The following is a 26,745-nucleotide window of genomic DNA, read 5'->3' on the forward strand; positions in this document are numbered from 1 at the left end:
CTTCGTATGGAGATTTAGAATTATGTCGTAAAGCGGATTTGTATTTGATTGCTGATTATTATGAAATTCCGGTAGTAAAGTCAGCTCGTAAAAAAGAAGTGCGGGACGTAATTCAGGCCGCTTTGGAGCAACAGGGTGTGTTAACAGCAGTTCAAAATCCTGAAAGTGAGGATGGGGACATAGAAGGTAGGGCAAGTGATGAAGAAGAGGGTTCGAGCAGGCATCCAGTGCTTAGTTCACTTAGTGGGGTAGGTACGGAAGATTTAAAACTTGCTATCCAATTGAAACAACTGGATTTGGAAATTAAACGTCAAGAACATACTACCCAGCTTTTGCGTTTTAGACAATGTGAATTAGAGACAAAGGCTGGTCGACCGCTCGGTGAGTCTAAACCAATACTACCTGCTGCTGTTCGAACTAGTCGGAGTTTACATCATGTTTCTGATTCATCGTTGCCTGGGCCTTCTGCAACTTCTCCGGATTTTGATATTAGTAGACAAATCAACCTCGTGCCACCGTTTCGGGAGGCCGAGGTTGATTCATATTTTGGTGCGTTTGAACGCGTTGCCGCTGCTTTGAGTTGGCCGAAGGAAGTTTGACCTCTTTTGTTGCAATGTCGTTTAACTGGAAAAGCTCAGGAAGTCTGTTCCGCTTTATCCCTTAACGACAGTTTAGATTATGAAAAAGTAAAAACCGCTGTGCTAAGAGCCTATGAGCTTGTCCCTGAGGCATATCGCCAAAAATTCCGTTTACATGTGAAAACTGCCAATCAAACGTTCGTTGAGTATGCGCGTGAGAAGAGCGCACTTTTTGATAAGTGGTGTCAGGCCAGCAAGACGAGAAATTTTGAGCAGCTTCGTGAGCTCGTTTTGATTGAAGACTTCAAGAATTCGTTGCCCGATAAAATTGTGGTGTACTTGAATGAGCAAAAAGTTGTAACTCTTACGGAGGCCGCTGTGTGTGCTGACGAATTTGTATTAACTCACAAAAACGTATTCGTTGCACCTGCTCGTCGAGAAACATCAAATTTTGTCAATCCAGAGAGAACCTCTAAATCGTCTAAACTCTTGAAGCCATCAGTGCAACCTGATGATCGTGAGTGTTTTTATTGTCACGAAGCGGGTCATTTGATTGCTGTATGTCCTGTTTTGAGAAAGAAAAATAGGACTAAACAGCCTAAAGGAGTCGGTTTTGTGCGAACTATTGCTAAACCATCGAAACCAGAAATTGATGCAATTTTTAAGCCTTTCATTGGTCAGGGAATGATTTCTTTAAGTGATCTGGAAAATGATCAAGTACCTGCTACTATGTTGCGTGACACTGGGACAGCGCAGTCTTTTATTTTGGAGAGCTCGTTGCCATTTTCAGAGAAAACATATTGTGGTTCTGACGTGTTAGTGCAGGGAATTGCTATGCAAGTAGAAAAGATTCCCTTGCATAATATATATATTCGATCTGAATGGGTTACTGGGTTTGTAAAAGTGGCCGTTCGTGCTCGGTTACCTATTAATGGCGTAATTCTGATAATTGGAAATGACTTGGCAGGTGGAAAAGTTTTCCCTCTTCCTGAAGTCATTCAGAATCCGCTAGATGAAACGTCCGTTGTGTGTAAACAAGCTGCGGTAGATTTGTCCGTGTTTCCTGCTTGTGTGATTACTCGAGCTCAATCACAAAAATTTCCCACCGTAATTGATCTTTCTGACACTTTTCTTGCTGACGAAAACGTGACTGATTCTGGTACATCACTGTCTGAAATGTCCGCGTCTAAACCGCTGTCCACTAGCAGTGGTGCTGAATTTGGTTCCGCTGATTTGTTACTTTCTGTAGATCGGAGGCTGTTGGCTGTCGAGCAAAAACAAGATCAGTCGCTCGAATTTTGCCGAGATTCTGCTGTAGATGCGAAAGAAATTGTGAATAAGTCAACTGGTTATTACTTCAAGGATGGGGTATTAATGCGGAAATGGACACCTTCAGTGTCGGATAATTCAGGTTGGGACATATTGTACCAGGTAGTCGTTCCTAAATGTTTTCGAGAACAGGTGTTAAGTGTGGCGCATGATAATGTGGCTGGCCATTTAGGTGTGGCTAAAACGCTTTATCGAGTTTTGCGTCATTTCTTTTGGCCTAGAATTAAGTCTGATGTTACAAAATATTGCAGATCATGTCATGCTTGTCAAACGGTTGGGAAGCCTAATCAGGTTATTTTCCCAGCACCTCTAAAGCCGATTCCTGCAATCGGAGAACCATTTGAGCGAATAATATTGGATTGTGTCGGGCCTCTACCGAAAACAAAAGCAGGGCATACTTACCTGCTTACGCTCATGTGCACAGCAACTCGTTATCCAGAGGCGATACCACTTCGTTCTTTGAGAGCTAAAGCCATTGTAAAAGCTTTAACGGTGTTCTTTTCTACTTTTGGGCTTCCGAGAATTGTTCAGACGGACCAGGGAACCAATTTTATGTCCCGGTTGTTTAATCAAATTCTGTCTCAGTTGCATGTTAAACATATCGTTTCCAGTGCCTATCACCCTGAGTCTCAAGGAGCATTGGAACGTTTCCACCAAACATTGAAAACCATGTTACGCACATATTGTGTCGATTCCGAGAAAGAATGGGACGAAGGTTTACCACTGTTGTTGTTTTCTGTACGTGAGACGGTACAAGAGTCTCTGGGGTTTAGTCCCGCAGAGTTAGTTTTTGGGCACACAGTGCGCGGTCCACTTAAGTTGCTCAAAGAAAACTGGTTGTCTGAAACAAAGCCATCGTGCAATATATTAGATTATGTTAGCTCGTTTCGAGAACGTCTGCATAAAGCTCGAGATCTGGCTCGGTCAGCTTTATCAAATGCTCAAATAAAGATGGTGTGTTTTGATAAAAAAACAGTCATTCGTTCCTTTGTGAAGGGAGACCAAGTCCTTGTTTTGTTACCCCTGCCTGGCTCTTCATTGCAAGCAAAGTTTTCGGGACCTTATGTTGTGGAGCGAAAGCTCAGTGATACTGACTACATCATCTGTACACACGATCGACAGAGAAAAACCCGAGTGTGCCACATTAATATGTTGAAGCGTTATGTTGTTCGTGATGAACAAATGGAGTTAAACAGCTCTACTGTTCCAGTTGCTTCTCTGTCTGTGGTACCTTCCTGTGGGGATGAAGACGGGTTAAATATACGGAGTATGCCAGTGTCTGATGTCAGATTGAATAATTCTGAAACTTTATCCGATCTTAATTCTCACTTATGTCATTTATCTGCGAATCAACGAGATGACATTGTGAGTTTGATCCAGTCTTTTTTAGGATTGTTTTCGGATGTGCCTACTCAGACAAATGTCATCCAGCATGATATTGATGTGAACGAACATCCACCCATTAAGCAACATGCGTATCGAGTCAATCCAGTTAAACGAAAAATCATTGAGTCTGAAGTGAAATATCTACTGGAAAATGATTTTGCTGTCCCGAGCCGAAGTGCTTGGAGCTCGCCTTGTCTACTTGTTCCGAAACCTGATGGTACGCATCGGTTCTGTACGGATTACCGGAAGATAAATGCGATCACAAAACCTGATTCATTTCCACTGCCGTTAATGGAAGATTGTGTGGATAACGTGGGATCGGCTCAGTTTGTTACAAAGCTCGACCTTTTAAAGGGGTATTGGCAAGTCCCCTTAACTGAACGTGCAGCCGAAATATCTGCTTTTGTTACTCCAGACAATTTTCTGAATTATACTGTGATGGCTTTCGGGCTTCGGAACGCGCCGGCGACTTTCCAGCGCTTAATGAACACCATCCTTGCTGACGTTAAGAACTGTAAAGCCTATTTGGATGACATTGTCGTGTATTCGTCTAGCTGGAAAGAACATATGGATACCCTCTTTGCTGTTTTCACACGCTTGCTTAATGCTTCCCTTACGTTGAATTTGTCTAAGTGTGAATTTGCCAAGGCAACTGTTCTGTATTTGGGTAAGCGTGTTGGACAAGGACAAGTACGTCCTGCAGTCCAGAAAGTGCAGGCAATTATTGATGTTCCTGTGCCTCAAACCAAGCGTGATCTCCGCCGTTTTTTAGGAATGGCAGGTTATTATAGAGCATTTTGCCGAAATTTCTCTGATGTGGCCTTACCATTAACTAATCTGCTCCGTGCCTCGCAAAAATTCTTGTGGTCTAAAGAGTGTCAACATGCTTTTGAAGCTGTAAAGTGTCTGTTGTGTAGTGATCCAGTGTTATCTGCACCAGATTATTCACGTTCTTTTAAACTGGATGTTGATGCTAGTGCTACCGGAGCTGGAGCAGTCCTCTTGCAGGATGATATTCATGGAGTTGAGCATCCTGTAGCCTATTTCTCGAAAAAGTTTTTGCCATATCAGTTACACTATAGTACTATTGAAAAAGAAGCACTTGCTTTATTACTGGCGTTACAACATTTCGAAGTGTACGTGGGATCGAGTCCTATTCCCGTGCTCGTTTTTACTGATCACAATCCACTCGTATTTTTGTCTCGAATGCGCAATGCAAATCAACGAATTATGCGCTGGTCCTTGATTATTCAAGATTTTAATCTTGAGATTCGCTATAAAAAGGGCAAGGACAATGTACTAGCAGGTGCCTTATCTCGTTCTTTTGGTTTTGTTTAAAAAAAAAAAAAAATCAGTAACTTTTTTTTTTTTTTTTTTTTTATGTGTGGGGGTGTTACGATCCTGGGTATCTGTTTTGTGTGGGTGTTGTTCTGTATATGTGTGCAGGGATTGGCTGTCATCGGTGGAGTCTGATTGGTGGATTTACTGATTCGCTGCTTTTAAAAGGGCGGCGCTTATAGAAGATGGCGAGCTCATTCTGGCGTTGGCTTGTTGGCGTGAAGAGCTCCGGATTCCTCCTCCCGTCGGCAGATCCCAAAACCCTCAGTTTATTGTGTTAATTTGTTTATGATGATTTAATTTGGTTCTGTTTTAGGAGCGTAGGGGTGTCCTGCCATTTATTTTGACTTGTTTGTGATTTGTTTATTTATAGGGAGTTAGGGAAGTTACTTTGTAATTTTGTTTATTCCCGGATTAGGTAATTTATGTCTGTTTGTTTATAAGTTTATTTTGTTTATTATTTTGGCCTTGGGGCACCCTGAAGCCATTGCTCCTTAATTTATCTATTTCTTTCCACTTTAAATAAATTATACTTGTGGAACTTAGTTTGTGTCGTTGGTGATCTGTCGGCTGGAGCTGGTTTCCTTTAACCAACATTAAAAGAGCGTGCCAAAACCCGTCCCTTTAATACGGGACGTAACATTTTGAAAGAACTAAGTGTTTTTTGCTAAGAATCAACTAAAAAAGTTACACAGTGTAGCTTTAATAAATGCATCTTTATTCAAGATTTTGTAGATATTTAGACTGGAAATAAGACAAAAATTAGTCAGATTACCGTGTCCTGCAGAGGACGGCCGAGCTGATCTCAGGCTGCACACGTGACCGGCTGGAGGCATGAAGGTGTCTGCGGACTGGTTGCGAGCCGAGGCCCATGTGACACACGCAGGCGGTGGAGGAGTGATGGTGCGGGAGCTGTTGGCCAGTGGATGTGGAGGAGGCTCGACGTACGGCGGAGGATCTGGGAGACAGTGCTGTAAGACGATCTGTTCACAGTCTAAAGCTGGAGCGTACGCCGCTTTCAGCAGAGCTTTCCTGTTTCTGGCCACAGAAGTGTGAGTCTTGCTCGTGTGATCTCGCAGCACTCTCGATTCAGTCGAAGAGCTGGCTGGCGCTTCGGTTGCGGTGCCATCTCCACTTTGCCTTTTGTTTCTGAGGTGTCCATTTTGCAGGGAGTTGCATTTGCTTTTGTTAGCGTTTTTGGTTGTGCTACAGTTTCCCGTGCTTTGGGTCGCATTACTTTGACCCTGGTCTTCTGTTAGAGTTGCAGTACTGTCTGTTATTTGGGTCTTGCTGATTGCATCTGCATTCTCTAAACCACCAGAGGCGGCCATGTTGATACATGCAGGTGCTTCATGAAAAAGAGAATAATGAGTGTGTTATAAGCTGTTAATTATTACACGCTGAAAAAACAAACATAGTGTGAAAAACTTTGCATATTCTCATACATGTACATATCTTTTTCTCATAACATTTCACACTACTGGTCCAAAGTTTAGAATAATAAAAAAAAGTCTCTTCTGCTCACAAAGACATTACACATCACAATAAAAACATTAATAATGTGAAATATTATTACAATTTAAAACAGATGTTTTCTATGTGAATATACAGTAAAGTGTAATTTATTCCTGTGATCAAAGCTGAATTTCCAGCATCATTACTCCAGTCTTCAGTGTCACATGATCCTTCAGAAATCACTCTAATATGAGGATTTGATGCTCAAGAAACATTTATGATTATTATCAGTGTTGAAAACAGTTGAGCTGCTTCATATTTGTGTGGAAACCGTGATACATTTTATTTTTCAGGATTCTTTGATGAATAAAAAAGTTCAAAAGAACATCATTTATTTGAAATATAAATCTTGTGTAACATTATCAAAGTCTTTACTATCACTTTTGAACAATTTAATGTGTCGTTGATCTTTTTTTGATAATCTTACTTACCCCAGACTAGTAGTCTATCACTGTTTCCACAGAAATATGAAGCAGTAAAAACTATGAGGGTGAGCAGATGATGTTTTTTTTATATATATATTGTTGTTATTGACGTATAATATCCCTGTCTGTCAAACTCTAAAATCTCATTTGCGATCACGTTAACATTGAAAAACGGCGTGTAATGTTTGATGTCGCACCAAAATGCCATTGGCTCTCGCCTGAACTTGACACGCAAATGTGCATATGTGTGATGGAGAATGAGTTTTCAGAGCCGTGGCGGAAGGGAAGACTATCAGTGAACAATGGCCGTCAGTCTGTTCCTCACAAAGATGAAGTTTGACCTTAATGGGATAGCTCACCCAAAAATGAAAATTAGCCCATGATTTACTCACCCTCAAGTCATCCTAGGTGTATATGACATTCTTCCTTCAGACGAATACAATCAGAGGTATATTAAACCACAGGCAAACGTTCCTTGCGTAAGTGTTCTTTAGTTTGTTGATTTCTGTTCATGATATTCAGCTACAATTAAATGTTTTGCAATAAGTCTAAATGTGAATGATATCTAAGGTTTTGTTTTTACCTTATTGGAATCGAAAATAAGAATCGAAATCGGAATCCTTAAAATTCAAACGATAACCAACCCTATGACAGAATTAGCACTTTTGGGTGATCTGTCCCTTTAAGACCACCATCTGTTATTGAAGCATGTGTTGTGTCATACTTCACGCGTGGCTGATGAGATGGCATGTGTGGTGTAAAACATGAGGAAATGTCGCTCACTCTCTCCGTTCTCATCGCTGCTCCTCTTGACTCTGCTAGTGCCCAGAAACACACTGGCAGACTTGTTCTTCTGAGTGTAGAACGTAAGGACTTCCTCCAAGTCACTTTCACTGGAAGAAAAGGCAGAAACGGCCACTGAAAAGCCACTGGCAGAAGCTACAGTCAGTGTGAAACTCATTCTCCTCATGTGTCGTAGTAAAGGATGTGTTCACCAACCTCGCCTCCAGAATAAACTCCTGGAAAACATCTGAGTTGATGCAGCGATCTTCATCGGGAATCTTGTCCAAACTCTCCACTATTTGCTTGGTTTCCTGAGGGTTATTAAACAAAGTTGACTTAAAGAGGTCGTGCATTGCATTTGTTTTATTTTATACAGATCCCTGGGGTCCACTTTTAATGTTAGTACCATTCTTTTCCACAAAATGGAAATAACTGGTCATTTTCTACTCTGTTTTTGGCCCTCTGATTTTAACACTAATTTTTAGGGTCATGTTGCCTTGATTTTGCACTTGCACAGTTACAGTGGTTATAAAAAAAAGTCTACACACCCCTGTTAAAACTATGGAAGATTGTTTCCACCACAGGATAAAACATTTTAAAAGATAATTGCGACTTTTTATCTAACAATTGCGAGTTTACATCTCGTAATAGTGACTTTTTTTCCTCATAATTGCGACTTTATATCACGCAATTCTGACTTTATAACTCGCAATTGCGACTTTGTATCATGCAATTCTGATTTTATAACACAATTGCGACTTTATTGGACGCAATTCTGATTTTATAACTTGCAATTGTGACTTTGTATCACGCAATTCTGACTTTATAACTCGCAATTGTGACTTTGTATCACGCAATTCTGACTTTATAACTCGCAATTGCGACTTTGTATCACGCAATTCTGACTTTATAACTCGCAATTGCGACTTTGTATCACGCAATTCTGACTTTATAACTCACAATTGTGACTTTATAACACGCAATTCTGACTTTATAACTCGCAATTGCGACTTTGTATCACGCAATTCTGACTTTATGACTCGCAATTGCGACTTTGTATCACGCAATTCTGACTTTATAACTCACAATTGCGACTTTATAACACGCAATTCTGACTTTTATAACTCGCAATTGCGACTTTGTATCACGCAATTCTGACTTTATAACTCGCAATTGCGACTTTGTATCACGCAATTCTGACTTTATAACTCGCAATTGCGACTTTACATCATGCAATTCTGATTGTATTACTCGCAATTGCGACTTTATAACACGCAATTCTGACTTTATAACCCGCAATTGCGACTTTACATCATGCAATTCTGATTGTATTACTCGCAATTGCGCAACTGTGAGAAAAAAAGTCAGAACTGTGATAGAAAAATTCCCAATTACCTTTTTTACTTTGTGGTGGTAACAAGCTTCCATATACAGGTGCTGGTCATAAAATTAGAATATCATCAAAAAGTAGGGCTGGGTATTGGCAAGGGCCTCACGATACGATACATATCACGATACATGGGTCACGATACGATATATCACGATACGATACAATACAATACATATTGCGATATATTGCAATTTTTTTTTTTTTTAAATCAAAAATATAATAAAAAAGAAAGAAATAGAGCTGAATATACAACTTTTTATGTACCACCTGGGGTATTCTGGTATGTGTATCACATTATATTGATAACTCAGCAGACAAAAACTTAAATTCCAGTTTATTCGCAAAGGTATTTGCATTGTGTTGAGTGTGTCTGCGTGCGCGAGCGACAGTGCGCGAGAGACGGAGTGTGTCTGCGCGCGAGAGAGACCGAGTGTGCCCCAGCATTAGTAGCCTAATTGGTACATAATATTATATACTATAAGAGGCATGGAAGTTCGATTAATGGACAGCAATAATCAGTACTACAAACGTCTTGTTTTGAACTATTGTTTATAATAATTTAATTGTTGTTTTTATTTATATTGTTGTCCATTAATCGAACGTCCATGCCTCTTATATAATATTTATATATTATTACTACATACATTCAATCTTATTTAATCCTCCATATGGAAGTTTATGTGCTCGAATTATTTATATTTATTAAACAATAGTTCAAAACAAGACGTTTGCACTGATTATTGTTGTCCATTAATCGAACTTCCATGCCTCTTATATAGTAATTATATTACTATGTATGTACCAGTCCAATACTAATGCTCGGACTCGGTTTCTCTCGCGCGCGGATACACTCGGTCTCTCGACTCTGTTGCTCACTCTGTTGCTCGCTCGCGCAGTTCGCTTCGCTTTTGTCCAGTCCGGCGCCTCATACAACTGGACAGTTGAGTGACAGTTGACAACTGTCGTGAGTCAGCGACAACTACAGCAGCGGCGGAGGAGGTCGTTTGACGCACACAGAGGGATTTGATGAAAAATTATTATTATTTTTTTTTTTTAAATATCGATACTAGAGGTTGAAATATCGATACACTATCGTGAAAAAAAATATCGCGATAGTTAGCTGTATCGATATTTTTGCACAGCCCTATCAAAAAGTTGATTTATTTCAGTAATTCCGTTAAAAAAGTGAAACTTGTATATTATATAGACTCATTACATGCAAGGTGAGATATCTCAAGCCTTTATTTGTTATAATTTTGATGATTATGGCTTACAGCTTATGAAAACCACAAAATCAAAATCTCAGAAAATTAGAATATTACATGAAATCACACAGTAATTACACAGTGATACCATGGTCATTGAACCAGGTTTTGGTTCTTTTGGCAGTGTGGGCAGCAGGTGCAAATCCTGCTGGAAAATGAAGGAAGCATGAAGTGCTCTGGAAATGTCCTGGTAGACGGCTGCGTTGACTCTGGATTTAATAAAGCACAGTGGACCAAAGTCCTCTTTTCTGATGAGAGCAAATTTTGCATCTCATTTGGAAACCAAGGTCCCAGAGTCTGAAAGAAGAATGGAGAGGCACACAATCCAAGATGCTTGAAGTCCAGTGTGAAGTTTCCACAGTCTGTGTTGGTTTGGGGAGCCGTGTCATCGGCTGGTGTTGGTCCACTGTGCTGTCCACTCAACGCAGCCGTCTACCAGGACATTTCCAGAGCACTTCATGCTTCCTTCATTTTCCAGCAGGATTTGCACCTGCCCACACTGCCAAAAGAACCAAAACCTGGTTCAATGACCATGGTATCACTGTGTAATTACTGTGTGATTTCATGTAATATTCTAATTTTCTGAGATTTTGATTTTGTGGTTTTCATAAGCTGTAAGCCATAATCATCAAAATTATAACAAATAAAGGCTTGAGATATCTCACTTTGCATGTAATGAGTCTATATAATATACAAGTTTCACTTTTTGAAAGGAATTACTGAAATAAATCAAATTTTTGATGATATTCTAATTATATGACCAGCACCTGTAAAACAGCTGTTTTTTTTTTGTGATGTAAAAAATGAAACGAAAACAAATCCTATCAGAACTTTTGCACCTTTAAAGTATAAATCTCTGAAAGATGTCAATTTGTTTTTCAGTACTTGCACGGGTCGTAAGTTTTACATTAAAGGTGAAAAGTTCTGCTATGATTTATTTTGTTTCATGTTCTACATCACAAAAACAAGCTGTTTTAATGGGGGTGTGTAGACTTTTTATATCCACTGTATAATTGGCAAAGGATTCGCAGCAACATGTATACAGGATCCATTTTCACAGGATACATGTGTGTACAATTACAACGAGACATGTTTCTATTAAAACAAAAGAGATTGTTACTGAATGTTGGATGTGACAAAACATTGCATTAAAGCCACTACATATTCAACTGAAATCAGTAGGATAACAGCGATTTGATATAAAAAAATTATAATTTGGGTGAAAAGGTGAAATATTCAGTACATCATATCAATCAGTAATAGGTGAAGTAGAAGATTTAACATGGAAACTCATGCCTGTGTGATGCAACATTTTTTGCTAGGTCCAATATACAGAAGTTGGCACTGCATTATTTCAATTAAAATAAATAAATTAAAAGAAAACTAATTTAAATGAATAAAAATCTCTTTATCTTGATTGTAAAACAATACAAACATAATAATAATCGTCAGCCACTCTTTCCTAAAGTTATGACCATTATGAAGGTAATTAAATTTCACGCATGATATTTAAAATCATAATTTTTTTTTAATGTCTATCAACATCCAGCCATTAACCCTCTGAGGTCGACAAACGCGCGGGCGTGTTTTGCTGGATTTTCTCCACATTGTAGCACTATAAACTTAAATTACTCCGTCATTTATGGTCATACAGAAAAAAGAAATATAAAAAAAGAATCTGAGATATTTCTCCTTTTGTATGTGTCCACTTACAATCAAATCAAAACATTGTGCTTTTGTAAAATAAAGAAAATAAACAGGGTGTGCGTTCTGCCTCTCCGTCGCGGTGAACTTTTTTTTCTTGAGCATGTCTATAAACTGAAACAAAACTCAGCGAATACTTGTCACACATTTATGAGCCATATACCTTTATAAACATTTAAGTGTGTACTTTTAAATGCTCGGATTCAAAATGAAAACAAATATTCTCTGTTTTAGTAATTTGTATAAAACCAACAAGATGTCCAGCTTCTCAAACGCTTGCTCATTACAGTTAATTTGGCCACGCCCACTCGCGCAAAAGATATTCACATGCAAATCTCCACATGGAACGCGGAATCGCTCATTACCTCAACAACAAAACACTTCACTTCACTTTTCATCGAGTTTGAAAGACGTGCCTGAGCTTACATTGGATTTAGGCTACCTCAGAAGAAGAAGAACGCGATTTGAAGACAAGAAAGATGTAAGGTAAGAAATTCTTACATATTAGTTTGTTATTGTTGCATAAATGTCACGTTGCAGTTGAACTGTTGCTAGATATATGGGGAATATTATAATATTTAGACCCGTGTTTACTGTTACTGTGTTTGTGGATATCTGCTCAAACGTAGATATGTATATGCTAACCATAATGTTTTATATTTGAGCGCGATCGCGTTTGAATGTATCATGTTTTGGATCGCGATCGCGTTTGAATGTATCATATTTTGCAGCGTGATCGCGTTTGAATGTATCATATTTTGCAGCGCGATCGCGTTTGAATGTACTGTATCATATTTTGGATGAAAGCAAAACGCACCAAACGGCTTCATGTTTTTATTATTATCTCATTTCATATCATCATAACGGATGGAAACATTTGAAGTAACATGATAATCAATATATTTTTCTCTAGCTTAGTTGTTACTGAAATCTTTTGGAAGATTTATACTGCTATAGGTTATTTATTAGGGCCCGAGCACCGATGGTGAGAGGACCCTATTGTTTTTGCTCCGTTTCTTCTTCTTCTTCTTCTTCTTCTTCTCCAAAGTGAATCGCTTTTTAGAGGGTCTAAACATGCTCGAAAACTCATGAAACTTTGCACACGCTTCAGAAGTGGTGAAAATTTACGTGTGATATGGTTTTCAGAATTGGGGGGGGCAAATTCGGTAAATTATTGCCCCCACATTTTGCCCCGGCTCCTGGTTTCACGTACAGGTATGAAATTTGGTACATACATGTAATGACCCAATACCTACAGAAAAGTCTCTTGGAGCATAGCCCTAAACACAACAGGAAGTGAGCTATTTTGAACTTCCTCCTAGATTTTGGGCATTTTTCGTAATTTCCTGATGTTGTACTTTAGCGAACTCCTCCTACAGATTTGATCTGATCCTCTTCAAATTTGGTGAGTGTAATCTTAAGGCCTTTGTGACGTTAAATTGCGAAGATCTAGAGTTTTCGTCGAAGGGTGTGCTCTCGGCGGCCTGACAAATGTTCACCCAATTTCGGCCTTCTGGTGATATATGCATGATCAGATAAGTTCAATATTAATGTTGCTTGCAGTTCCGATGTTGCTAGGCAACCACAGACAGCCTGCAGTAACTCAGGCATACAATTTCCAATCTGTCCCAAACTTCACATGTTTGATAAGAGTCCTGTCCTGAACACATGACCATGCTCATATTTGGTTATAGCAATAGCGCCACCTGCTGGTAGCAGGAAGTGTGGCAAATACAAAACATGCTCGAAAAATCATGAAACTTTGCACACGCTTCAGAAGTGGTGAAAATTTACGTGTGATATGGTTTTCAGAATTGGGGGGGGGCAAATTCGGTAAATTATTGCCCCCACATTTTGCCCCGACTCCTGGTTTCACGTACAGGTATGAAATTTGGTACATACATGTATTGACCCAATACCTACAGAAAAGTCTCTTGGAGCATAGCCCTAAACACAACAGGAAGTGAGCTATTTTGAACTTCCTCCTAGATTTTGGGCATTTTTCGTAATTTCCTGATGTTGTACTTTAACGAACTCCTCCTACAGATTTGATCTGATCCTCTTCAAATTTGGTGAGTGTAATCTTAAGGCATTTCCTAAAGGCGCCGGGTGGCGGTGGCAGGGGTGCGAGGGCCCTTTTCATCGCTGCTTGCAGCTTTAATTGTTATTATTATTTTATCCGGCACTGCGCATATACCTTATGCCTACAAGGCACAACAAACCTGGTGTTCATTATATTAATTATTGTTGGAAACATTTGTGTGTGTGTGTGTGTATTCTGTGAATTTTAAAAAGGAATTTTAAAAAGCAATTTTAACCAGAAAAATCTAATATTTATTTCCAAAATCGTGCAGGCCTTTCTCTTGATATCAGTATGTTCACTTTTTTTTTTTCAGGGCCCAGATGCCACTGAGGACTTCAACATTCACATGAGTCTCTGTACGTGAACACGGTAAAGTGAAAATCTTGGAAATGAAAGGTATGTACAATGTTTTTAGGAATGGCACAAAGGTCTCTGTCTTTGAAGTGCTTTTTTGGCATTTGTTGTGTATCTTTGGATTATGTTGTGTTGTAAATAAATCCAAACAATTTAAAAGCCATTCTTTTTTAAATCTCCTAATTTACAGTATTGTGCAAGGTTGCTCAGAATGACAGGGCCTGATACTCCTAATAGGGCCGCTAGGGGAGGTTCTTTGTCTTTCTCAGGTGTGAAAAGCTTACATATTAATGAGCTCCCGCATAAAGCTTTTTCACACAAAACACGTCGTAAAATTTTTAAATCAATATATTGTCTTATCTGAATGAGCAGTCAGGGTGATTTTCACATAGTTTTGCAGCAAATATTCTAGGCTACGTCATACAATTCAAAAGTCTTGTGAAGAAATAATCAGTATGGGTTTCATGGCCTTATTTCAGTGAGAATTTTTTTTGGTATTTTCACAAACCACGCATAAATGTCATTATCTCAAAACTACAAACTTTTACATACATGCTGCTGATATATTATGTAGCAGAGTTTGTGCTAAATACAGTGTAATTAGACTTTAGCCATGAAAATGTCACAAGTAACAGAAATAACCAGAAATGTCAGAGCATGTCAGAACACCTCCAGGGCCCAGAAAACAGCTCAGACCTCAGAGGGTTAACTTGGCACAGTCCTTCTATATATCTATCTGTCAATCAGCTGCCTATAGTAAAAACCACTTATAAACACATTAGCAACTGCCATGCAACCACTCAGAATACCTTAGCAAAAAAAAAGCAAAAACCTCTTAGCAATGCCTTAAAAATCACCAACAATAATATATAAACAACTCAGCAATACTCACCACTTAGAACACCGTAGCAACCATTTAGCAGCACCCTAGCAACCACCCAAAACACACAGCAAGACATTTCTAACTGCTTTTAAACTACTCAATGCTTATATACTTCAGACCTCTTCCAAAATGCCAAAGCAAATGGCAAAGGGCCAATAAAACCTTTTTTTTATTTATTTTTTTTATGCTATTTTAAAGGTTACTAGTTTTGTTTTGTAGTATCCTACAATAGGTTTACATGCATCCACGGTCAAAAAACACTTTAATTTTCTCATAATATCCACTGCAGCATCAGCTCTTTCCTTTCAGTGTCTCAAACGGTTCAATAAAGGATTCTGTCTCTTTAAACCCCGCCTTTCCAAAAGCCTGCTCTGCTCTGATTGACTGCGCAGCTCTTGAGCTCTCTCACCTTCGCCTGATGGGCTTGAAGGATGGCCATGGCATGCAAGGCAGAGGCGGCCTGCCCTGCAGCTCTGTAGGCTTTCGCCACGAGGGTGGTGTAAAATCTACAGGCCTTGGAGGGGTGCTTAGGGTTGCCATACCAGGTGGAGGCGCTCTGCGGGCAAAGCTGCATCGTAACAGAGCGCTCCAGCGGGGGGACCCCAGTGTACCCTTTGGCCACCGCAACGTCGAGGGCAGAGAAGACGGAGGAAGCCGCCGGGCAGCGAGAAGTCAACGGGGACTTCCATGACCTGGTGACATCCTGATGCACCTCCGGGAACAGCCAGCACGCGCTGCCCCAAGGAACCAATCGTCCACCCTTGAGCGCTATGGGGAGGGCGGCAGCCGCCACTCAAGCCCGATGCTCTCAGCTGCCCGGGCAAGCTTGGCCATCAGCTCTAGATTAGACTCAGGCAACGTTGGCACTCCCAAGGGAGGCAACGCAGCCGAATCCTCATCTCCAGAGGAATCAAGCCTGCCTTGTGATGCTGTGAGCGACATGGCGTCATCCACTGGAGCCCCGAATGAAACACTGGGTCCCCGAAAGGAAACAGGCTCACCCTGAAGCTCCACGGCTTACGATGTGGAGGGAGGCGTGGCCCGAGTATGACTTGTCGGGTTGTTCCACAACGTAACCCTCAGATCACCCTGGCCACCAGCCAAAGTATCCCCTCGCGAGGAGGAAATAGACTGGGGTGTGGCAGAGAGGACTCTACCCCCACGGAGGTAATTGAGTCTCGATCTAATGGCCATCGCGACGCAGTGAGAACATGACTCATCCATGACTGTGAACTAGGGGTGGAACGGTACACAGAAGTCACGGTTCGGTTCATACATCGGTTCAGACATCACGGTTCGGTACGAGTTCGGTACAATGGAGGGAAAAGCAAAACAAAAATGCAGAAGGCTTGTGCATGTCTCGGGCTGATCCACCAAAGGAAAATAAATGACTTAACCCCCTGAGGTCGGCTATCGCGCCGGCGCGATAGGCACGTTTTTTTCCCTATCAGTGAAAAAAAATAATAAAATAAAAATATTACTTTTTATCTTATATGCTTGTGTTATACATCAATCGATCCTGTTAAGTGTGTATTATTTTTGTGTATACTCACAATAAAAACAAAGTGTTGTGCTTTTCGCCAAATAAAGAAAAATAAACACGAAGCGAGTTCTGCCTTCTCTCTCTCCGTGTAGTCCATTCTGAAACGCGTCCGAAAATGAACCATAACTCAGCGAATACTTCTCACACAGACACGTGAGATATGTCTTTATGAAGCTTGAAATCTCTTCTTGTAAATGAAGTAATTTATATAAAAAACAAATGTTTTCAACTCATGTAATCTGTCTGAAAGCAAGGAGAGGTACAGTTTTCCCTTCTGCCTCATTATCTTTATAATCAGCTGCTGCCGCCCCGCCCCCGGAGCGATTCACATGTAAATAGTTTACCTGATCTAGTATGCATCGCATACGCCCCCCCATCAATGCCATAAAAACACAGTTTCTTCATGAGACTTACTGATAGTTCATCGCGTTTTGAGTATGGCTCGTTTCTCCGGTGAAGACGCCCTTCAGATTATTCTGGACAGCGAGGAAGAATGCACGATACCGGGTTGTTTCCTCAGAGGAAGATTATAACAGACGACGAACGGCAGCATTTTGAAGAGCGAATTCCGCCGAGGACACAATTTCGGAGTAAGTTTTACTTAAAAGTCTTTTGTCTTTTATTTTTCGTGTTCGCATTTATGAGGAAAAAAACAATATTGTGACAGTTCTCCATGATGGACGCGAGCGCTCTAAGCACTAAAAGACTTTCAAACATTCACAGAGACCTCAAAACAGAAAGTACAAATCCTTTCTTTAAAACGAATTTCGTTTTGTATCAATTGTATCTTAATTTTAATATTTTTTTCATTAACAAATTTCCTGGATTTAAAGTAAATATAGGCAATCACAACATAAGGTCTGAACTGGAGATCATCATGAACCCGTAGCCTACTCGCCTCACATGTCTAAAAAAAATCGAAATATATTTACAGAAAGCTGGTTCTAAACAAAACCATCCAAAACAAAATATGTAGCCTAATAAATGTGCATTTCTCCGGTGCGTTCACTGCGAAGATCGCGAGTCAAAAGCCTATCATCAATTTCATCTTTGCCAGAAGTTAAATTTATATCGAGTTTGTGAATGAATGATGTTGTTTTAGCAAACTGTATTGCTAGACTGAGATGAGTAAAAATCGACTGAAATATGTTGAAATAAAATGTAGGCTATTTGTATAAGCAACGTATTAAACGGCAAATTAACAATATGCACTAATATTTCATGAAAACAACGTTACAGTCAGGCGAAATATGAAAGACAACATTTTGTTTAATAGATTTGGGTACAGTTTTTACTGTAGAATATACTGCCTCGTCAAATAAGCTTTTGTTTAGCAATTTATATATATAAAATAGCCTACTATTTTTGTCAAAAATAAAGTCATCAACTAAGATGTTAGCCATTCCAATGTTGGCTATATTCAAAGTAATGAATACATAGATAAAATGTAGGCCTATAATCTTTTTTTTTTTTACAAATAAAGAGTACACTTGAAATATTGTTGAAATTGTAATTATTGTTGTAATTGTAACCTTTTTAATAAAATAGCAAAACATATTTACAGATAGATGTAAGCAAAATCTTAAATGGTCAATATAAGTCTTCTTCTAAATATATCTTTTGTCCTTTCATTGTGGCTCAGTCAGTTTCACACCTGAATGAATGGCTCATTATGCAGAGTCATTATGCAGAGTGGGTGGGACAATGTAATCCAAGGTGAAAACCACTCCTCGTTCACGCCCCCCTCGCATATTGGCTTTCCAAGCAAAACCTGTTTTACATCAATTTAAATCAATGTATGGTTTTATGTGAACGATAAAGCAAGACTATTTTCACATAATTTTGAAGAAAAAACTATAGGCGACCACATCCATTAGTCAAAAGTCTTATTGCCACATATTTAGTATGTGTTTTATGGCCTTATTTCTGCAACTTTCATTTTATTTTTTTCCAATAAGCACGCATAAACATTATTCTCTTAAAAATTCAAACATATACATGCATGTTGATCAGATATTTTGGTAGCCCTGTTTGTGCTATATAGAGTGAATTTACACCTTTGCCATTAACATGTTTATAAATAACTGAAAAAAGCACAAATGTCAGAGCATGTCAGAACACCTCCAGGGCCCAGAAAACAGCTCAGACTCCAGAGGGTTAAGCCTTGTATTTTTTAATTAAGTTTTATTAATAAAGTAAAGGCATAGAACCAGTCTATTTGTAGTGCAATGACAATAGTTTTATATAATTAGTTTATTAATTAAATTCATAAAAAGACAAAAAGACCTTGAGATATGTTTGGTAATTGTACCTGAATTGAAAATTAATTTGCTACATTTCAGATTAATATATTTGTTTTTATATTTTATATAAATATATTTATTATTTTAATAATATGTAATATATTTTATTTTAATTAACAGTAACTTAAACACTTTGCAGTTTGAATGATGTCCTGTATAAACAAAATGACGGAGTATGTTTTTATGTTTCCACTGTTCGATCGCGCCCGCGCCTCACACACACACACACACACACACACACACACACACGCACACACACACACGCACACAAATATAAGTAAACACTTTGCGACTTTTCGATCGCACCCGCGCCTCTCTCTCTATCTCTATCTCTCTCTCTCTATCTCACACACACAACATATTCCAGCATTGCAATCTTTATATCGCAGCCTGTTCATTATAGACACAGAGCTTCAGAGCTAAGGCGGGGCTACAGATTAGGTGTCCCTAAAGAACCCGTGTATCTAACAGTAGTTCCGCATTACATTAATTAATTTGCACGTAAGCTTTATTTATTTTTATACCGTGTATTCTCCGTGTAAATGTATGCACCGAACCGCGACGCCCGTACCGTTTCAGTTCAATACGAATACATGTACCGTTCCACCTCTATTGTGAACCCGCTGAAATGCACCATCACACCAACATCGACTGAAGAGAGGCGCTCGTTGCTCTTGATGAAGGCGAAGAGAAGCACATAAACACTTTGGCTCCAAGCAGAAACATAATGCGAGATTGCACTCGCGGCTCCTTTTATACCCACGCTAAACCCAGTTCGCGATGCAAATTCCGCAGACCCATGCTATTTTCATACCATTGGCTCGTTTTCTAATAACTCGAAGCTGAAAGGGCTCTCTAGCGAAACCCCCATTTCGTAGTGACTGACTGAAAGGGAACTCCATTTATCTGCACTTTCATCTTTCAAAGTTTGTGTTTCTACACTGCTGTTTTCTAATTTTCAAGTGTAACTTTATTTGATTCATTTTTTCTGTGTATAATGGGCCGGCTGATGCACACACCTCATTATAGAGATGAATGAAGTTGGCCAGCTGATGTGAGAGGATGCGCTGGCGGTCCTGTAGGTCAAGCTGACGGCTAGGCACGTTCACACACATGTCCTGATGAAGATTACTACTGGCTCTCTGGAGGAAGCGAACAATCAGCTCCTACACAAGCACACAGTCAACAGCACAAATGCTTTAGGCACTCACATTAATACATGAACTAATACACTAATAAACATATGATATTATACTCATTATATGTATATTATACTGATAAACATGTCAGTGAGCAGGACCAGATATATCATGAAGTGTGTGAAGTGACACTGACCTCTTTGTTCTAGATGAACCTCGCACTTAATCTCAATTTGATATCAAATAAATCATGTTTTATACAGATCAAAAAGTTATAATTTAGGTATTTGTCAGATTGCTTTGATATACAATTGTGTGCTGCTATTATTGCATATATATATATATGCAATTTTTTTAAAGTGGGGCAGTAATCAATTTAAAAGCTGCAGCGAAGGGGAAGATTATCAGGGAATAATGACTTACATTTTGGTCTGTCCCCAACACAAAACTACAATATGTTTGGGATAATTAGGATTCTTTAATGTTTAATCTCTAAAATATCATGTGACACTGAAGACTGGAGTAATGGCTGCTGAAAAATCAGCTTCAATCACAGGAATAAATTACATTTTAAATAGATTAAAGTATCAAACAGTTAATATAAATTAATATTTCAAAATGTTACTGTTTTTACTGTATTTTTGATCAAATAAAAGCAGCCTTGAGCAGAAGAGACTTTTTTCAAAATCATTAAAAATAATAATTTTGAATAATTTAGTGTTGACAATATCATATATCATAAGAATGCATGGGTCAAATTGACCCACAACATTAAATGATGACAGAATGCTCATTTTGGGAGGAAGCTAATCCTATAATTGTGCAAGACTTGCATGTGTCAGTTTCTGTATGAGAAACAGATATTTGAGTAAATGAAGGCACGGTGTACCATCTGATCGTGCTCCTTCTGCGTCCAGGCCGGGCTTCTGTGGGCTCTGCTCTCGGACAGCAGGCGCAGGTGCACACGCTGCAGGTACGAGGAGAACGCCATGCGGGCTTGCACTTTACTGCACAGAACACCACAGCGTAAAAGAGCAGAACAAACGAAGGATGCAAAAAACATTCATGTTTAGAATTTGATGGTAGCCATTGATTTCCATAGTACATTTTTCCATACAATGGAAGTCAAAATCAATGGCTGCAATCAACTGATTGATTACCAACATTCTTTAAAATATCTTCTATTATGTTCAACAGAAAAAAGAAAATCTAAGGTTTGGAACAACCTGAGGGTGAGTAAATGATGACAGAGTTTTCATTTTGGGGTGAACTATCCCTTTAAAGCCTCTTTCTTTGTACTTACAGCACCCACTCTTGACAGTCTGTTTGAAATATTACACTGATCAACAATATCACATGCTGAATCTTCTATGCAGGGGTCAATATAATTAACCCTATAAAGCCTGCATGATATATACATAAAAGTTTATGTGTTTTTGTTGAGTATCATATTTAAAGCATCAGGCTTTAATGGCTCATATAATCAGATATAGTGAGAATATGGAGGAAAAACAGCTCAGTTTTATTCACAGGCCCAAAGTGAACAAAAATATGCAAGATGCTGATATTAATATGCGTAAAAAGTAAGAAATTTGTAATGCTTGTGATCAATGAGATCTTTATAAAAGTATAGCAGATACTTGCAGAAAATGCATATAAATATCAATATCTGCCAATAATGTCTTAGTAAGATGATATTTAAATGCTTAGTTTTATGATTAAATCTCTGTAGTTTTAAATCCTATAATGCAATGCAATATAATGATGATTGAGAGATGAACAAATAAACCTTCCTCAAAAGACTGATGATCATATTTGATACTCATGTTGTATGATAATCAAGTAAAGCGAAGCTGCTTCAGTCCAGCTGAAATATTACTAACAATATCAAAGTTATTCTTGCGATTCCTTGATAAATCAGGGCAGATTTGACACAGAAAGACTCGTGAAGCTCGAGCTGAAGGAGGACGTTTATACAATTATAATAAGACTTTTACTTGATAAAACAGTCTAAACTATCAGTCAGACTTGGGGTTGGTGTACTCAAAAATATTTAAGTGAATTTAAAAGCAAAATTTTCGACTTTCAGTCCATAATTTGAGGCAATAGTTAGTTGTGGCGAACGGATGGCTGTGCTGTACATGTTCCTGCACACACAACAACAAGAAACGCTGCTCCAACAACCGTGAACTATTCACATGCTCCGAGTGACGAGGAGATAAGCAAGGAAAGTGCGACGAAAGGGAAAAGAAATGTTTCGGAAAAATCCGTCGCACGTAAACAATGATATACTGTACTGTAACGGCCCCGGTCCCTTCTCGGCCCTGGCAGGCGCAGAGGAATTTCTACAAACTCAGACATGTCATTATAATTCCTTGCTCAAATTACAATTCAGGCTCTTGGACTGCGAGTCGAGAGGAAACTGGAATCTTTATTGCACTTTGGACAGGAGTATGTAATACTCATTAATGTCAGCGTATGAAAAGAGCAGGTCTAAATATTTTTGTAGGGCTATTGCATAACGTGAAGGGGGAGGGAATATGTTTCAACTGCTTCCAGGACTCCTGCAAAATGTTAAACAAAGGAAAGACAGTCTGACTCCAGCAATTAGGCGGCCAATAAGAGCGAGGTCAGGGTTGCAGGAATCCAGTTCCTGTGTGAATTACACTGCGAGGAGACAGAGAAAGTAGCGCTGGATGAAAAGGACACCACGGCGAGCAGATGCAAATGAGTGTGTGTGTGTGTGTGTGATGCAAACCAGAGTGTGATTTAAAATGACTCTCGTGAGTCAGTTCTCTTCATTGAGATTGAAACACATGACTAACTCCTGAATCGTGAAATTGAAATTAATCGGAAACCATAACCGTGTATCCCAACAAGACGCAATAAAAGGTAAAAGTTTTTTGTTTGTTTTTTCATTTGAAAGGAATAGTTCACCCACAAATGAAAATTTGTCACCTTCATGCTTTTCTTCTCTGGAAAATAAAAGATATTTTGAGAATATTGGTAACCAAACACAATTGAAAACATTCTTCAAAATATCTTCTGTTATGTTCCACAGAAGAAAGAAAGGGAGGTTTGGAATGACATGAGGGAGAGAAAATTATGATGGAATGATAATTTTTGAGTCAACTGTCCCTTAAATCAGAGTTTTACACGATGAGAAACAAGTGCTTGTGTTTTTGGACTGGTTTCTACGTCACGGCTGACAGTTCAGGTACTGATTGTGTTTTGTATTAAACTTTATCGACTAAAATAACTAGCTTCCGACATACGATCGTACGCTTCGATTCCCTTTTCTCATGGATAGATGCACTTTTATGATGATATATGCACTTTTATGATGATATATGCACTTTTATGATGGATAGATACACTTTTATGATGGATAGATGAACCTTTATCATGGATAGATGCACTTTTATGATGGACAGATACACTTTTATGATGATATATGCACTTTTATGATGGACAGATGCACTTTTATGATGGATATATGCACTTTTATGATGGATAGATGCACTTTTATGATGATATATGCACTTTTATGATGGACAGATGCACTTTTATGATGATATATGCACTTTTATGATGGACAGATGCACTTTTATGATGGACAGATGCACTTTTATGATGATATATGCACTTTTATGATTGACAGATGCACTTTTATGATGGATAGATGCACTTTTATGATGAACAGATGCACTTTTATGATGGATAGATGCACTTTTATGATGGATAGATGCACTTTTATGATGGACAGATGCACTTTTATGATGGATAAATGCACTTTTATGATGGATAGATGAACTTTTATGTTGGATAGATGCACTTTTATGATGGATAGATGCACTTTTATCATGGATAGATGCACTTTTATCATGGATAGATGCACTTTTATCATGGATAGATGCACTTTTATGGGGTTCAAAATCTCATCCTCCATTCACTGCTATTATAAAGCTTGGAAGAGCCGGGACATGTTTTAATATAACTCTGATTGTATTCGTCTGAAAGAAGAATGTCATATACACCTAGGATGACTTGAGGGCGAGTAAATCATGGGCTAATTTTTGGGTGAAGTATGCTTTTAAGCAAAAACTTAGAAAACTTCATTTCTAGTCATTTCTTGACATTTTGGTTCTTAAATAAATGCATCTTGCTTTTAAAATTATTTATATGTTTAGACAAAAAAAAAAAAAAAAACTGAGGAAGAACATGTTTTTGCACTGCTGTATTTTATAACATCAGCTTTTGCTGATGAAAATGAACCTTTTGGCAAACTTGGGTACATTTATATGTATTTAGATGTGCATTGTTTCTTTTTTATTGAATTAATAAATAAATGTATTTTAAATAATGGTATTGATTTCATTGCAGTGTGAGACAGATATTTGTGCTTACATAGAGTCTGCACAGATACTCTTCTGAAATGTCTGATATTTGAATGATTGTCATTTTTCTATTTAATTTAATTCATTTACCTACAGGACAACTATTCCAGCAGATGAACAGATTTTAAAGTACTTAAGAAAAGCACTGCTAAATGTAGATATATGCAATCAAGAGGGCAAAATGGTACATTACAGTTGCTGATTTGATCAAACTCAAAAGCTTTCTACAGAAATACATACCATATCTCTCTGGACACTGGAAAAAAAGTGCTTGGATTTACTTTGAAACCATTTTTTCTCAGAAATTGCTAGTAAATGTTGAAGTAGAAAGACTAAAAGAGCATTATCTCCTATAATCTTTGCTTTATTTACAACTTCGAAAAATATATATATTTTTTACAGTGCACAGAAAATGAGCAAAAAGTTTCAATTCTGTAAGGGCCCGACTGATTACCCATAATTCTGTGTGTCCACACTGACCTGAGGTCCCACCCCTGCTGGAGAATGTGGAGCAGATTGACTCTGGGTTGTGAGCGTTGTTCCAGCACAGGGTTTGAGTGTGTGTGAGATGATTTCAGCTCGGTCTCTTCCTCCAGCCCGTCCTCATCCTCACTGATGTGAGGGGACTGAGAGGGTTTGAGGCCTGAAAACACACATCAGATTTTTAAAATGAGCTATCATCAGTATCAGGACTAGTTTTCACTGAGGTGGTGAGCTAACATCTGCTCAGAAGCTTAAAGCTTAAAGAAATGCTGGTTAACCTGTTAGCAAAACATGTTTTCCATAATATTGAGTGACTTTTTCTCATTTAGAGTGATGAACATGCATGCAAATTTTCCAAAATCTGATCCGAATTTTGGAATGTGCATTAATTTATTTATAGTTTATTCTAATGTTTTAGTAGTATTAATGTTAAAGATTGACTAAAGCGTATCCTGCTATGCTGTCTGGTGCACTTTCATTATGGATTTTAAGATTTAAGGCCTGGTCACGTTAAGGACACGATTATTCCTCCTTAATGGGAATCAATGGCAACAGTACATAGGAAAATGATCAAATTTTGCACACTTGTAGTGAGGGTAATGAATCTGACCAATTTTGGGGTCTCTACAACCAAATCTATAGCGCCAAATCAAAATTTCAAATGGGTATAACTTTTGAACCCTCAGTTCTAGATTTAGTTCAGCAGATTACTCTCTTCATGTTGATCACATTCAATATCGCACATTAAGACTTCGCCCATTACAATAGTTGTCATTTTGAAAAGAACAATATTCAGTTTTTTTCACTCCTCCTGGAGAAATTTTGTCCAATTCTTAGGAAAATTGAACCGAGTAAATCTTTGGACCGAGCCGCAGAGAAATGACTGAACCGAATTCTTATATTCATCTTTGTTCAAAAGTTATGATGTCACAAACTTAACAATGTCAACCCAAAATTGGTTCAGAGGCTGTATCTCGACCAAACTTTGATCAGTCAGATCACAGACAGACAGACTTGCTTGATATGCTTGTTGCGGTTAACTTAAACTAAAAGATCAGATTTTTTCAAGGTCACAATAAATATTTTTTAACATGCTTTCATCACTTTCATTTACTGTTTTTTAAATGTCTTAATGTAGATTTTACAATTTAAACAAAGTATTAGATTACAAAATTTTAACTATTTTTACTAAATGTTTCATTATTATAATTAAAAATTTTATGAAAAGGTAATGTACATACCAAGCAGACATTAGTGTCAGAGTTTGGGATGAAATATGAGACGTGAAGAAAATAAAGTAAAATAAAGGTAAATATCACCTATGAACAGTGTTTTTTTATTTTATTATTTTTTTTTTTTTATCTAGCTGTAATTTGTCAAATTATGCAACAAGTGAGAAAATATAATTTAATTATATGTATTTAGAAAATGCTAGCTATATAATTGGAAAAATTCTTTTTTTTATTTTTTTATTTCCACCCAAAAATGAATGGTGATTTGAGATGTGAGATAAGTCAGAGAAAACAAAACAAAACAAAACAAAAATGATTGACAAAATGTGTGATATATGTATATCAAATGCTGGACATTTTTAGTAAACAAATTAAACAAAATGTTGAGTCTGGATCTCAGCTTCTCAAACTGGACATAGTAAAACGTGTTGGTCCCACTTTATCTTAAGTGTCTTTAACTACTACTGTATGTACTAACATTTAATTTAATCATTTAGTGTAAATGTTTTTAAACTGTACTTATATTTAAAAAATGCCTGCATGTAATCACAGCTGTAACTAATTTCTTTAATTACATCGATAATTACACTGTTGACCTACTCATGCCATTAAGCC

General features: G+C 38.1%; 1 protein-coding gene across 1 annotated transcript in view; it reads right to left on the reverse strand.

Annotated features, from left to right (window-relative positions):
* The window catches only part of ttll5 (tubulin tyrosine ligase-like family, member 5), a 147,885-nt gene that overhangs the window by 63,381 nt on the left and 57,759 nt on the right, over window positions 1-26,745 (reverse strand). Inside the window, exons 21-26 of the mRNA XM_079853170.1 lie at window positions 24,896-25,058; window positions 20,908-21,025; window positions 19,899-20,045; window positions 7,571-7,665; window positions 7,355-7,464; window positions 5,407-5,979 (exon numbers count right to left, since the gene is read on the reverse strand). Of these exons, the coding sequence (XP_079709296.1) occupies window positions 5,407-5,979; window positions 7,355-7,464; window positions 7,571-7,665; window positions 19,899-20,045; window positions 20,908-21,025; window positions 24,896-25,058 (1,206 nt within the window). The remainder of the gene's footprint in view (window positions 1-5,406; window positions 5,980-7,354; window positions 7,465-7,570; window positions 7,666-19,898; window positions 20,046-20,907; window positions 21,026-24,895; window positions 25,059-26,745) is intronic.

The sequence above is a fragment of the Squalius cephalus genome (genome assembly GCF_949319135.1).
Source record: "Squalius cephalus genome assembly, chromosome: 20".
NCBI classification, from domain to species: Eukaryota; Metazoa; Chordata; class Actinopteri; order Cypriniformes; family Leuciscidae; genus Squalius; species Squalius cephalus.